Source organism: Amphiura filiformis, chromosome 6 (genome assembly GCF_039555335.1).
Source record: "Amphiura filiformis chromosome 6, Afil_fr2py, whole genome shotgun sequence".
Classification (NCBI taxonomy): domain Eukaryota; kingdom Metazoa; phylum Echinodermata; class Ophiuroidea; order Amphilepidida; family Amphiuridae; genus Amphiura; species Amphiura filiformis.
In genome coordinates this window covers 27,600,771-27,616,111 of record NC_092633.1, presented here as the reverse complement: position 1 = coordinate 27,616,111, position 15,341 = coordinate 27,600,771, and the positions used below count along the sequence as shown (strand labels likewise).

At 35.5% G+C, this 15,341-nt stretch overlaps 1 protein-coding gene across 3 annotated transcripts in view; it reads right to left on the bottom strand.

Moving 5' to 3' along the window:
• The window catches only part of LOC140155207 (serine/threonine-protein kinase PAK 3-like), a 40,474-nt gene that overhangs the window by 11,876 nt on the left and 13,257 nt on the right, over positions 1–15,341 (bottom strand). The window contains exons 1-6 of one of the 3 annotated variants that reach the window (XM_072177950.1): positions 11,638–12,070; positions 10,136–10,224; positions 4,606–4,774; positions 2,703–2,764; positions 1,713–1,814; positions 813–942 (exon numbers count right to left, since the gene is read on the bottom strand). In XM_072177950.1, coding sequence (XP_072034051.1) covers positions 813–942; positions 1,713–1,814; positions 2,703–2,764; positions 4,606–4,774; positions 10,136–10,224; positions 11,638–11,683 — 598 coding nt within the window. In that variant the 5' untranslated portion in view covers positions 11,684–12,070. Of the gene's footprint in view, positions 1–812; positions 943–1,712; positions 1,815–2,702; positions 2,765–4,605; positions 4,775–10,135; positions 10,225–11,637; positions 12,071–15,341 lie in introns of those variants that run through there. The other 2 variants (XM_072177948.1, XM_072177949.1) reach the window with 2 other exon arrangements.

Genomic DNA, 15,341 nt, shown 5'->3' with positions numbered 1-15,341 from the left:
ATACAGATATCCTTCATTCCTAGCATAGTGTATTGCACAGTTCTGAGCTCCCAAGTTGCTAATTTTCTTATGTATGTTTTTGTTGCTGATATTTATTTGTCTGTATCTTGATTTAAAAATTGCTGCATTTGTTTTCTGTTTTAAATAGAAAGCATTGTCTATGTATGATTTTAATTTTGCAGGCATTGCAGGCAAAGAAACTTACTATTGTTGAGAAAGCCAGAAAGAAGAGGGCTATTTAGTATCTGTGTATATTCTCAGGGTTATTTAGCATCTTTTCTACAATCAAACATACACCCTGTTGGTTTTGAAGTTTTACTCCAGTGTTCTGCCCCTACTTAACAAATATGTGAAGACATTTGAAAAAGAGAGACCAATCAATGGTTCACCTGTTATATGACTGCCAAAAGCAACTACTTATAGACTTTCTGACATTATGTTTGAAACATAGTGTTTCAGCGGCATCAGCAAGCACTAAGAAATTACAGACACTGGGTGTGAAAGGCAATCTTCTCCCACAACTTGACATGTTCCTTGGAATAAAAGTCCAGACACTTGTCCAGAGCAGTGGCAGTGGTGAAGTGGTCACAAAATTCTTGGAGCAGGTAAACGAGGGATATGTAGCCTGTGCAACTGACCCTTTGTATAGTCATTTTAAAATGAAAAAGACATAAAAAACTAAATTTCCGCACAAGCTAGATAAAACCCTCGGTTATAATGGAAAATATGAAAGGGCTACTATATATTTGCAGAAGCTGAGATATGAGAGTGGAGGCAGAACTTTTTTGAATGATCCTCACATGTTTACTTACTTAGCCTTTCTAGTATTTCTTCATCACTCATCTTCTTTTTCTTTTGTTTATCTCTTCTAATTTGATCTGTAGTAGCAGCTTGATTTGATGGAGTGCTTGCAGGTGGGTCAGGCTCAATTCTTGAATAATACTGAAAAGAAACAACACCAATTAATGTTAATCATTAAAAAACTGTTGTAAAGATAATGTTTTATGCTGGAAGCAGGAAGTTGAGAGTCACAAAATCCACTAATAATTCAATTAAATTATGATTATGCAGAGGGCATGAATGATAATTTCAAACGTAAAGTCATTCAGAAGTTTCTGGTTTGAATTGGTTTGTTTATAGCTGATGTACCACTTAGAAATGGCAAAATGTATGTATTGATGTAACATAATTGTGGTAGATTGAGACTAAATCTACTTCCAATTTTGTGTGCTGCTGTATAATTGGTTATCAACTTGTATACAAGGACTTGTAAGAAGTAACTATTCATCATATGAGGTACAAAATGTTCAGTTGCAAACACTAATTCCATGCAGGTAGCAGGGTACATGGTATTCTTATTATTCCATTAAAAGAAAAACATTAAAGAAAGAATTGAAAGAAAAGGTCATATTTTCAGTTCTCAGCAAAGGTTTGTTCAGTGACTAAGGAGCCTTTGTTTCATGGCATGATTGAATTAGCTGTAGAACCTTGCTTCTGTATTATGCAGTCTATGTACTAGGCAAAAAGGATTGAAAGAACCCTAATAAAGGGTGTAGATGCTAGAAGAAAACTGGAGAAACAAAAGCCAAACCTGAGAGGCTTCTGCTCTCTTTGACATTCTTTACCATATCATGCTGTTGATGCAGAAGCCACTGCAAGTATACAAACTCATGGTCCACAAGACTTTTAAAAACAATAGTTTAGTTACTTACTTTAGATTTTGTGTGGTCTGGTCTTGGTGCAATGGCTGGTGGGGGTTCATCCTCGTTGTCATCATCTCCATCTTGCGACGGCGTATGAGACATTTGTTTGTACTATAATCAATAGAAATACACATCAACATATTGTAAGTTAGCTCTGTATATTTAGACTGTTTAAAGTGAGAAAGGTGGTCTATGTTGCATAGAGGTTAAGTTCACAGCTCACCTGCATGTATGGTCATAATACATGCAAACAGCCTTCCTTAATACAGGCTGTATCAAAATGATTGGTACCCATTAGTTCCTAGTGATTATGGACATGACTGCACGATCAAAATGCAACATTAGATCCATCTCATTTATTCAGAATCCACAAAACTGTAATTTGTGGTTATATCAAGGTTATCCAATGTTGCATATCAAAGAGGCATGCCTTTCAATTAATATCAGAATTGATCATGGTTACCAAACATTTTGATCCAGCTTGTATGAACACAATGATATTAATGTAACACATGTACGCAATTCAAATTTATGCTGAATGAAAACAAAAACCAAAATATTTTTTCTCATACTATGCATGATATGGCATACAGCACACAGGTCAATTTCATTAATATTTGTAAAGTCCATCATTCATAACTCCTTTACATGTTAGAATTATGATGGGTAAAAGGATTTGTCGCAACTATTAGTGAAATTAATCCCTGGTACATATCACTACCTCTTCCTGCAAAGTACGGCACTGACACTTTGATATGGTATTCTCCTACAAATTCATTTAAACATGCACTTTTTTATCCTTTGTGGGGGTATAAGTATTTTCAGACCAGTACCTTAGTATCCACATACATGCCAGTGTGTGGTTGACTGTACTGACAGGTGTGTATCAGTAGCATTTGAGTGTAGCTTTTCGATTCGTATATTGAATAAACTTATTCGTATATTGAATAAACTTATTCGTATATTGAATAAACTTATTCGTATATTGAATAAACTTACCGGATGTGGTGATATTGATGCTTGTTGATCAAAGGAATCTTCCAATGAGGTGGTTTTGGCTGCTGTAAGGAAAAAAAAAGAATAATCACAAAGGTACCAGACAGAGATGAAACTTATATGAGCTCTTGTCATGACAACTCTTAACGAAATCAGATTTTAATCTAAATCAGATTTTTTTAATTTTTGTTTTCCCCAACCAAATACCATCCCCTAATATAAAGTAAACCAAAATAGCTCAACACATTGCCTAAGAGTTGGCAATTGCAATTAAGAAATAAAAAAAACATTAAACAAACTCAAATGCAAAATATTGCTGATGTAAAATCTTGAATAAATCATGTGAAATCTGAGATAAAGTAATGTAATTTCTATTGAAAACTAGAGCGGTTCTCGACTTGCGCGGTTCTCGACGCAAAGCGTCGGCCACAATGCCTCCACCTTGAGGCGTATCATTTGAACTGGTGCAATTTCAACCTGAAATGACCTTCCAAAATGTTGCTCTAAATGTTGAATGTACCCACCAAGTTTTTACTAAATTGACCTCAGATGACCCCTGGTGACCCCGAAATGACCTTCCAAAAATTTGGCTCTAAATGTTGAATGTACCCACCAAGTATCATGCCCATATGACAGTATTTACTAATTTGACCTCAGCTGACCCCTGGATGACCTTGGATGACCCCGAAATGACCTTCCAAAAATTAAACTTTAAATGTTGACTGTACCCACCAAGTTTCATGCCCATTCGACAGTTTTAAGTTATTTGACCTCAGATGACCCCTGGTGACCCCAAAATGGCCGTCCAAAAATTTGACTGTAAATGTTTATTGTACCCACCAAGTTTCATGCCCATACGACAGTTTTAAGTTATTTGACCTCAGATGACCCGTGGGTGACCTTGGATGACCCCAAAATGACCTTCAAAAAATTTGGTTCTAAATGTTTACAGTACCCACCATGGTTCATGCCCATGTTTACAGTACTCATGCCCATATGACGGTTTTTGCTAATTTGACCTCAGATGACCCCTAGATGACATTGGGTGACCTTGACCCACTAACCACACCTACTGGCATTTGAAGACCGCCAATGACCATCCCTCCACCAAATTGCATCACTATACATCTTACCAGTTGGCCCATATGACGGTTTTTGCTAATTTGACCTCAGATGACCCCTAGATGACCTTGAGTGACCTTGAACCACTAACCAAACCTACTGGAATGTGAAGACCGTCAATGACCATCCCTCCACCAAATTGCATCACTTTCCATCTTACCAGTTCCGAGAAATTGGACCCGCAAGCTCGGACGGACGGACGGACAGATGGACGGATGGATGGATGGATGGATGGATGGACGGACGGACAACCAGGAAACATAATACCTCCGGTGGAGGCATAAAAATCTTAACTGGTATAAGACCTAGAAAGAGTTCTTAAAGTCATTTAAAATCATAAAAAACAGGCTTATATGCAGATGATTGCCAGGTCACTCAAAGTGGGACATGTTTTGTCCCACTTAGATTTAAATTACTTGTTATTTGAGGTTGGAAACCAGGAAATACTGCTAATAATGCATACTAATTCAATGTGTATCTGGCTGTTCAATAGAAGCAAAAGTAATTAAAATGTATAACTTTATCCAGCTTTGTAAAAAATAATTAGCTATTTTTTTTTAGTAGCAGTGATTTTTCTGGTTTCCAACCCTGAATAACAAATAATTGTAGGGTCTATAACTTTTTTTTTTCAATTTTTGTAAAAATAAATTGTGTTTTTCAGTTACCCGGATTCCTGCCCGAAAATTCAATCGGGTACCTGAGTACATAATTACCAATTAGGTGAGAGCTTTATGAGCAAGTTGGAATATGGTACAACTATGTGATGCCATGTATAGATACGTACTTGATAATATAACTTTATGTTGTTGCATGAATTTGTCTCCACCGAGTGATCTTGAGGTAGAGTCATCGTAGAATTTCAAGGCATCAAGTACGGCTTGTGGGTTCTTCTTTTGCTCTGTCTTGGAGATGTCTGATGTTGAAAGTAATCTCGCCCAGTGATCGGGCATACCCTGGAGAAAGACAAACAATAACAATAAATTGGAAGTCATGAATCGTGTATGAGCAGAATTTGATAATGTTATTGCCATTAAACAATGGAAAAAGTGTATAGCTGTTAAAAGCATTTCTTTGGACAGAACAAGTCTGAAGTTAAAAAATAAAGAATTACATTTGTCATTGTTGTCAACCCACTATTTAATGTCTCATGTACAGGAGGGTATAGGTATGTGGCATTGACAATGCTCAATCAACCATCTGTATGTGTCATACCAGAACAATGGGGTTAACTTAACATGTACATGTTACCAACAAGGAGAAATGAGTTAATATCATGGATAAATCTCACTGACTGGGGTTTGATGGTGTGTGCGTTTGGCCGAAATATTATATAGTGTACCATCCAGTAGGGGGTATGTCAAGTATCATAGTACACATGACTCATATCAACACCCCTGTTCTTTTCTTCCATGGACTGTTGTTTGAACACACAGCAAATACTAAATTATGTTAAAGAATTATGGCTTTCATGTGAAGTAATTTGTGTATAAATTGATTGAACATTCTGATTCTGATAGCTAAAAGACCATGGAAGACCACATATTGAAAAGACATAAAATAATGCATACAATTACAGAGAGTACATGCTTAATCAGTGTGGGTGTGTGTGTTCAGATAGGAGAGCACCATGTTCAATGCTTTTTTAATATATCAACAAAAGTTCAAATAAGCTCAAATCAGACTGATTGTAAAACTAGCTACATTGTAGTATCTAAACATAATTTAAAACAAATCAGTGAACTAACCCAACTGAAAGATCACATACATGTACACCAATATCATGAAAGTACATAATATTTTGATAACACCACGCAAGACTGGATGAAAGTATCATGATGTAATGACAGTCACATGGGAGCAACATCTCAGATTTTCCACTCAATCCATACAATGTAAATTAAGTTTTGTAAATTAATTTAAGCGGATGACTCACTTTTCCAATCCCTGATGGGCTGATCACATCATTCAATATAATAATAAAAAAAATGATATAGTAAATGTTGCAAATAAGAGGCTGTGCAATTATTATTTACCCCCTGGTTGGGCCAAAAAAGCAGGGGTGGGGCTGGGCAATTTTTGGTAGGGCAAAAGGGGGGGGGGGCAATTTTTGGCAAGTAAAAGGGGGCAAGAGATTTTGGTACATGTATTTATGGGACACCTTTTAAATAAAAATGCTCTAAAAGTACAGTACAGAGATGTGTGAAATTTCCTGCTCCCTCGGTGCTACGCTCATATTATATCTAGACCATTTAGGATTTGCAAAATATTTATCATGTGCAAAGGGGGGGCAAGAATTTTTGGCATGCCAAGAGTGGGGAAAGGATATTTTGGCAGGTCCTTTTGAAATGTTTGGGGAGGGACAAATAATTATTGCACAACTCCTGACATTTGTACTGTTTTACGGCATTACATTTTCATGTCTCAAAGCCCCATGCAATATCATGGACTCCCTAAATATTTATGTTCTCCCTTATGGCACTACCAATGTACTGCTCTCAATATCAAAGTTAACAATATTGACTATCATGGAAAAATAAGGATGTTGCAAATCATGTGATGCAAGCCTCTAGAAATTGACACAATCAAGCAAAATAATTTGGAACTATGAACTAGATATGATGTATGGTTTGTTATAATTATTTAAAACTGAAACATTCCCATTCTTGCAAGCTTTGTGTATTAGGTAATAATGCACCAGATTGGATCTACAAATGTATATGAAGTGTTATAGATATTTTAAAAATTATCTATGAAAAGATCCTTTATTATGAAAAAATAAAATAAAAACCAACATTTCCAACAAAAACCTAAAACATGAACTGAAATGGAAGCAACATAATCCACAGACCACAATAATGTCAGATTTGTGACAGGAGAGCCAGAAAGTGTGATTTTGTCAAAAGACACCAACCAATAAAATAAATTTTATACTGTATTCAATTTTATATGCTGTCACAAACTTGAACTTCAAAGTCTGACAAATCATCGCAAACTGATAGACAACTAAAAACAGTATGCAGAAGTGACAGATTATAACATCCATTTCCAATCATCGCAACATACATGTACATACACGACAGGTTGATTGATTTATTGACACAAACACATACTGTTTACTGTATCAAGTCTGACTTACCAACACATATCCTTCTGAACATGAACGCTTAAATGATGATGAGTCAATTTGGAAATGGACCAAGAAATTGAGGCATCATTATGTAAGTGTTAGACATTTTACACAGCCCATTGATTTTTCATTAGACTAATTTATAAATAAGTTGCGAATTGATGGATTACCACTATGTAGTGTATATGTACGTGCAAAATATGCTTCACAAATCCTAGTTGCTATAGTCTGTCCACAAAGAAGTACAAAGTAAATAGACCTCGGAAACTGGAGGTATGAGAATAATTATTTCAGTGAAATGCTTCTTTGGCATGCCAACTGCTCTGCAATTTGTGCTTGCCGAACGCGACCCCCGATGCCACAGATTTGGTTTGTACTTCTATGTGGACTGACTCTACTCAATGCATTAATGAATAAATTTATATCCATGCATCTAGGATGTTTTACTTTTAACCTCACTAAGCAGCAATTTAAAAAGCAATCTTTTATTTTGTCCTCCAATGAGCTACATCTACATACTGAAACTTTTTAAAAAGCCTCCCTAAAATGTTGTCCCCATCTTTATATTCAGAGGAAAAAACCTCTAATGTATGAAAAAGGGAATAAAATTTGGTTCTACATATTATGTACAGGTGGTAGAAGTAGTACTGCATTCATACATTGTAGTGCATTGGGTTGCAGTAACGGTCAAATCCTATCGCTTCCTTGGCAATTCAGGAAGTCAACTTTTTTTTATATGATCACAAACACCATTTGCACTGCAATCCTTCTGATACAATACCAAATAGGCCCCTACATTGCTATGATAGGAAAGGATCTTGGACCGATCACGTCTTATGAGCCAAAATTGTCTCATTTTCCAATTGAACAATAAGAGCTCAAAATATGACCCATGGATAGGGGTCAGACTTCCAGGAAGTGGGGACAGACTTCCACTCTTGTTAATTTTGCCCCATCCTTTTTACCATGGCACCCTTTATCTGAAGCCCATACCCCAACCTTTTAGAGTAAGAGAGTGCTTAGCAGGGCTTGAAAAAATGTTAATTTCACTGGAAGCAAGCTAAATTTCGCACAATTTATAGCATGTTTTTATATACAAAAAAGACACGATTTCCTCCAAATACCAGAATTTACTTCCAAACACCAACAATTCCTCACTTTTCAAGCCATAGTGCTCAGCTCAAAGCCCCTCATTAGTGGGGCAAAGGGCCCACTCAAGGGCCCTGTGCAGAGTGGAAACAGAGTGCCTTGGGCCTGGTATGTACAACTTATTAGGATAAAAATAAATACATCATGACAGATGAGCATTTTTAAGATCATAATGATCAATACAGAAACCAACATGGTATCCTGTGTACACTATATGAACTCCATCACTTCATGAACTTCATGATCAATATAATCTATTTAAATTGGTATTTGCCAATGGAACTAGGACAGTTGAGGTACAACATACACATGTACAGGATCAAGGAACAGATCTTAAAAGGCACAAATAAGTATGTCCATTACCCATTTTGCATTAATGTAGAAATCAGCACCACAAAGACATAACTCCATTGTTGATGAAAATTGATGAGGTTAATGGCTAGATACCATTTTGTTGCAGATGAAATGACAAACATCAATGCACATGCCTTTAAATTTGTTTTACGGAACAATGCATGACCTTGTTTGGGATGTTTCCGCGAATATATATGGATTTGTACCGCTGTTGACGTTTTATTTCTTTGTACAAATTGATTAGCGGATTCACATCAGATTTCTATGCCTGCATCACATCATTTCATTGACTCCTTTCAAAGTAAATGTAAACTGTGAAGTAGTTTTCATGCAACAATAGTTTTAAACATAATTTCACTATTTCAGTATTTTTCTCTCCATTTGTTGTATCATATTACTCCCTATTTCAGAAAAATACAGCACTAATTTTTTGGGATACAAAAATTATTATCCTGCTTTGCCAAATGAAACATCAAGCTAAATCCTAATCCTTAATTCTATATGGCCAATTGTTGGAAATAAGGGATAAAAACATGTGTTTTTAGGGTTTATTTGTATGCTGTGACAATCAAGCCTACAGACTTGTACTAAGTCTAATTTCTATAATAATGCATTCTAATTTTTGAAAATAGCATTTTTTTTATATCTTTTATATCTTTATCTTTTATAACCAATTATCAAAATTAACATAAAATATTAAATTTGAGCCAACTCATGTTCAAAATTTTGGATGCTTAGATTTGTGCCAAGTCTTTGAATTTTGGGACTACAATTGTAAGAAATCATGCATTTCCCCTCAAATTGCAAAACTATTCAAAGCTGACTTTTATTGCCTTACTAACTAAAGGATTAAGATTTAGTTATGTTTCATTTGGCAAAACAGGATAATATTTTTTCAATTCAAGAAAATTAGTGCTGTATTTTTCTGGAATCGAAGTAGTTAAGGTGGTATTGGATGCATTTTCTAGAAATTAGGAAATGCTTTGAGCATGTTTTAAACAGATTAATTGAGTAGGGTTAAGTACACTGATCTATATGCCTTTTGTTTAAAGCAAATCGGACATACAGTTTCCATAATCAAATTATATTTTCTTTGTATCTTATTGTTTTTATCAATAATCAATAATTAATGAGCTAAAACTTTTTAAAAGGACTGTAAAGGCTCATTAATATGTAATTTTTGCCAATATTTTGCTAAAAATCAATGCATAAATGTTCATGGTACTTTTATTTTGTATACTTTTGCCCTGAAACTTGGTCAAAGTGTTTCTAATATGTTCTAATGTATTATATAGTGAAGTCGCCCCCTAATTTGCATATTTGCATAATTAATGAGCTAATTTGCATAAATGCTAATTAATTATGCAAATTAGGGCGGCTAGCTCATTAATTATGCATTAATTATCTGTAAGTCATTAGGAACACTTTGACCACGTTTGAAACCAATATTCTATTAAATAAAAATGTTATGAAAACCCTATGTCCGATTAGCTTCAAACAAAAGGCATATTCATCAGTGTTCTCTGCCCTACTCAATTAATATGTTTAAAACATAAATAGAGCACTTCCAAAATGCCTCCAATACCACCTTAAAGTACCGAGACTACTACTTACTAGTACATATTCTATATATGATCTGCATTTATGGTAAAAACATACCCAGTTTTCCAGGACACCAACTTACCGTAAATTCTCCAGTTATGCTATCAAAGCCTACATGGACTGTGTGTTCAAAACTGGTTGGTAACGAGATCTCCGGTCTCTGCTTTATACCTGTGAAAATGGGACAGAAAGAAGTTGGATATCAGCCACAGGTACTTTTAAAGCATAATGTTACATCACAGGCAAATACAAGGCAAATACATTCAGCTTTCTACAAGACACAAATGTAAAAAAAAAGCACATAAAGCTCTGATCGTTATTTACGGCATGGGAGAATGGGCGTTTTGGAAAAAATATCGACAAAAAATTTCGCGTTCCCCCCTCGCGTCCTCTCAGAATTTTCGCATTCCCCCTTGTTTTCCCAATTTTCTTCATTCAAAACTTAACAATCCCCCCCTGGTTCAACTAAAATTCCCCCTCTCCCTAAGCTACAATTATTCATTCTTTGTTTCTTGATGACACAGTAGTTTTATTTCAAGTGTTAAACAGAAAGGGCCTGGTTATTTGTTCTCAATTTTCGTCAGCCTTCATTATGTTACTGGGACATCATTGCCACAAGCAATTTCGGGGCCCGGGAAATTTGAATATCGCATGGTGAGAGACGGCCGTTTTTATTTGCATTTACGGTTAGTGTGAGTTTGTTTAAAATAAATCCATGTGATTCATGCTTGACAATTATTATTCTAACATATACGGCATGTGAAAACATGCTCAGAGCATTTCCTGATTTCCAGAAATATCCTCATATACCACATTTTAGCAATTTATACACATTTTTTTTTACACTTTTGCTAGGATCACTGAATGGGCCTTTATTTAAGATACTATGAACTATCTAGTTGAATTTTTATTGAATAGGCCTACAGTCAGTCTACTCTGAAGTACAAAGTACCGACGCGGACGCACACATTGTGCCGACTTTGAAGGCACGCATACCTCAGCAGAGATGCAGCACTGCGCACTGTTTACACGTTCTATACGCATGCGTTGTCACTTTGTACTTCTGAGTGGACAAACTGTATCTACCAAACACAGCATACATTGCAGAGTGATGAAAATATGTACATATGTCGTACAACATTCTTCCACTTTATTGATTCACTAGTCAACCTGGGTATTCAACACTGTGATTAATTTACTCTGTCCATTGCACATACATCATCCATGTGAACATTTCCGTAACAAGTAAGCTCTAACAACACTGGGCGTGTCTATTCTGTATACATGCAGTACTACCAAATGCTGCTTACTTTACTCCTTATTCCGCATTCTGATGACTCTTTTAATTATCAACGTCATCATGTACTAATTATAAAAATTAAAAACTCTTCTTGAGAAATGTGTAGCAATATAATTATTAAATCTTTTGGCTCAACTGAGCTCAAGCATTTGTCACATTTCACTGTCTACTGCAAGCCATCCATGACAGTTTTCAACACTATGACACCAAGTTGAAAAGCAAGTTTGAGGAAAGAACTTTAAAGCACATAATGGATGCCAACTTTATTCAATGTCATTAATTACCTTTTTTGTCTTTTGTCGAACCACTTTTCTGTTTTTCCTTCGGCATGGTGAACAGAACGGTTATATTCCTTTAAATAGTAGGTATGAAATTGTTGTCTTAACTCAACGCCCCACACAATTAACTTCACACGCCTGTAATGCTGCAGCTACTTCCTTGTTTGAGATCACAATGGCTCTCGCTAAAGCAGGTAAAACCTGGGCAAGCTCACTGCTAGTTTCAATACGTCAAATATATTGTATAGAGCCCACATGTAACCTTTTATCTCTGTGCCTGATATGATACTTGTCTCCAGTACTGATTACATGTATGTCCCTATGAACAGGTAGAATAGCTTCTGATATATGAAAAGGCTGAAATCCAATGTCTATTGAAATCCAATGTCTATTTTTATCCTGGTGGATTTTACCCACCGGAGTCACAATATTGTTATTTTTCCGCAAGTTCTACATGTAGGTATTCCATACAAAGAAGGAAGTAAACTCCTAAATACCTAAATTCATTTGGTAGACTAACCATGAACTATATGCTGATTGGACAAGAGGTAATCAAGCAGGATATTCAATAGTCTGACCTTGTACATATGTTATCTTTATTGTGCATTCTTATACATGTACTTAGGGTAAACATCTATCTATCATATCACAAACGTAAACAAGACAAACCCAAATGGTTTTATAGAAATCATTCATAAATTTATGACGCATCAATCTGGAATACCCCAATCTGGAGAAGGACCTATTTTAAACAACGTTTTAATTTACCAAAAATTCAGATATTCAACAAATATATATTTGCAGGGGTTGCACTCTCTGAATTATTTGTCCAATTTACTCTTATGTTTTTTTGTGCCAAAACAGCAAAATACATATACATGTACGCCTACATGATCTACATTTCTTTTGACGTACATTGTAGCCTACATGGGACTCATTTCAGTTTCTGAAAATATTTCTTCACTGTAAATTGGCACTCGAAGTCTCTAATGTATCTACTCACAGGCAATTCTGGTAAAAGAACTCACTGAGCAAAATGCTGAAAACTTACACATTTCTTTTACGTTTATAATTTAGCGCTACAAGTAGTAGTTTATTTGTTTGTTCTTTTTAATGCCAGTAATTGATGGTGGGGGTAAGGTAAAGGAGGCAAACCTGTAGGCCTATATAAATGGAGTGCACATCTCTCTTTCATTGGCGATTGGATCTGACTCCTCCATGAAATATTGTTGTAGGGAGATTTCTACACCTCCTCCACAGCGAGTCTGTTACCATGGTTACATGTACCTTCCCAGTATTAGAAGAATGCCGGTACCCATTTATACACCTGACCTGGTAGAGAGGAGTAATTGAGGTAAAGCACTTTACTCATTTGTAGTACAAACGTAAACCCTGGCCAGGCCAGGGTCACACTTGACTTGTGGCTTGTTATCCCCGGTCTTTGCAGGGAAGTTTGCTATTTGGATTGAAATTTTACCTCCCAAAATTAAGATATGGAAGAAATATGGGAAATATCGCTACATATTTGGGAAATTGGCTCATCTTCCCAGGAAATTTAATTTTTTAAAGCCTGCCTGGTCACCTTACTCTAAGCATTGGGAAAATGCGCTATTTTTGAGAGTAAAATGTGCACAACAGTTTTTGAAAATGCGCAATTTGATTTTCTTGCAAATTTTTGCGACAGCCAATTGTTTATAATTTTTTTAACATGGATTGCGTGGCAGATCATTATGGATTCTGTGATTTTAGTAAAAACTTCAGGTTTTGGAAAATGAGTACTTGAAAAATTGTTATTTTGGGCAAACCTTTAAATTCGCAGTCAGACCTAAAATGCGCAATTTTTGCGCATCACACATTTTCCCTGTCCTTACTTTTTACTCCAAAGCAAACTATTTGAGCTGTTATTTCTGTTATAACTTGAAATTCAGTTGAAAAAAATCTGAACCTTCTTGTCAGTCATTAATGTGGGGTGGTTTATTATTATTTGGAAATCATTGCATCATTGCAAGGTGGACAGAATTTGTCAACTTGGGTGTAACCTCAGATCCGGCAGAGAATTTCCTTCATATTGCAAAATAGAAAATCCCCAAAATTATTTGAGACTGGTTTAAAATGACGAGGCAATAATCGTGCTCTATGTTTATTGACCTGCAAATCACACCATACAGTGTGTTTTCATCAAATAAATCCAATACAATTTCCTTATTTATAGCAAACAACACAATTTTGAGAACAATGACACCGTGATTTATGGTCATATTATTAGTTCAACTGTTCTGAAAAGTTTTTTTTACAATTTACTTCCTTTTCTCTTACGGATTTGCAGTTTCTTTTAAAATAATAATTTAACAGTGCTCAATTTCTTGTCCCTTTCAGCAGAAGAAAGCTTTTCCATGATCACTCAAACTAAGCATGTTAAGATTTTTTATGAAACATTTACAGACCCACTGACAGCATTTAGGGGTGTCAAATTTGGCAGCATATGTGATGTGATCATGCAAAATCAGTCGGAAGTCGGAAATATTGATTTTGAGATATAGCTAAACAAAGAAAGTATTTCCGTTTGTTTCCTATTGTTTTGGAAACTCTTTATGTTCATATATTTTGAACTGGACCTTATCCAAATTTAATGCGGTTTTCTGCTGTTTACAATCCCGTAAGAAACTGAAAATTGAATGTCTGACTTCAGACTGATTTTGCTTGATCACACCACATATTTTGAACCAATTAGTACAGTCCCCATCAGAGCTGCTAAGAGGCCAATCTACTTGACATCTTCAAATAAGTTATTTGAAATAACCTCCTAAAAACACATTTGAGACATAAATTTGGATACCAAGATCGTATTCTGATTTGTTGAAACCATGGCTCGAAAGTGGGGAATTTGGGAAGCACCTTCCCAGGAAATGTTGGTGTTTGGAGGGAAATTTTGGTATTTGGAAGGAAATTGTTTCTTTTTGTATACTTCTATTTAGAATACTTTTGGACACCTTTATATAATTTGGGTTTTACCATAATTAATTATTATTACCCGAATGTGATGTCAAAACTGGTTTTACCAAAATGATGACCAACATTTGCAGTTATATTTCAAATGGGGTTACCTGGATGGGTATCATCATTCAGGCCTGTACCTGAATGGGTAATCATTCAGGTAACCTCACTTACTGTAACAGTTATACTGTAACAGTTATATTGTAACAGTTATACTTTAACAGTTATATTGTGAAGTACATATATAGCCAAACATTTTTCGGCGGATGACACCAAGTAGACATTGACTAAATAAGCTGTATTTTTGCCCGAATAGAGGGTATGCAATACAATACGACATCACTCATGACAGAGTCATCCTTATTTAAATAAAATTCTGTCCTTCATAAGGTACCGTGGACCAATTCGCATGATAATACAATAAAACAGGTGATATATAGGTATGAATGGTTGTGGAATCGATCTAGAGACCTGTACACAAATGTACCTCTGTCATCTTAAGCTACCTTAGAACTGTCCTCCAACATGGCTGCCATTTCAATTGTTATACCACTCCAGTTGATCTATAGGGTCTATTGGTTACAGTTTTTGACACAATTTTTATTTTTTCAGACCAGATGACTTGATCTTCTGAGATCATTTAGTACACTTGCTTACCAGTCAATCATATTTGTACAGTTTGCACATTGAAAAGTAAACTTTGATGTACATGTGGT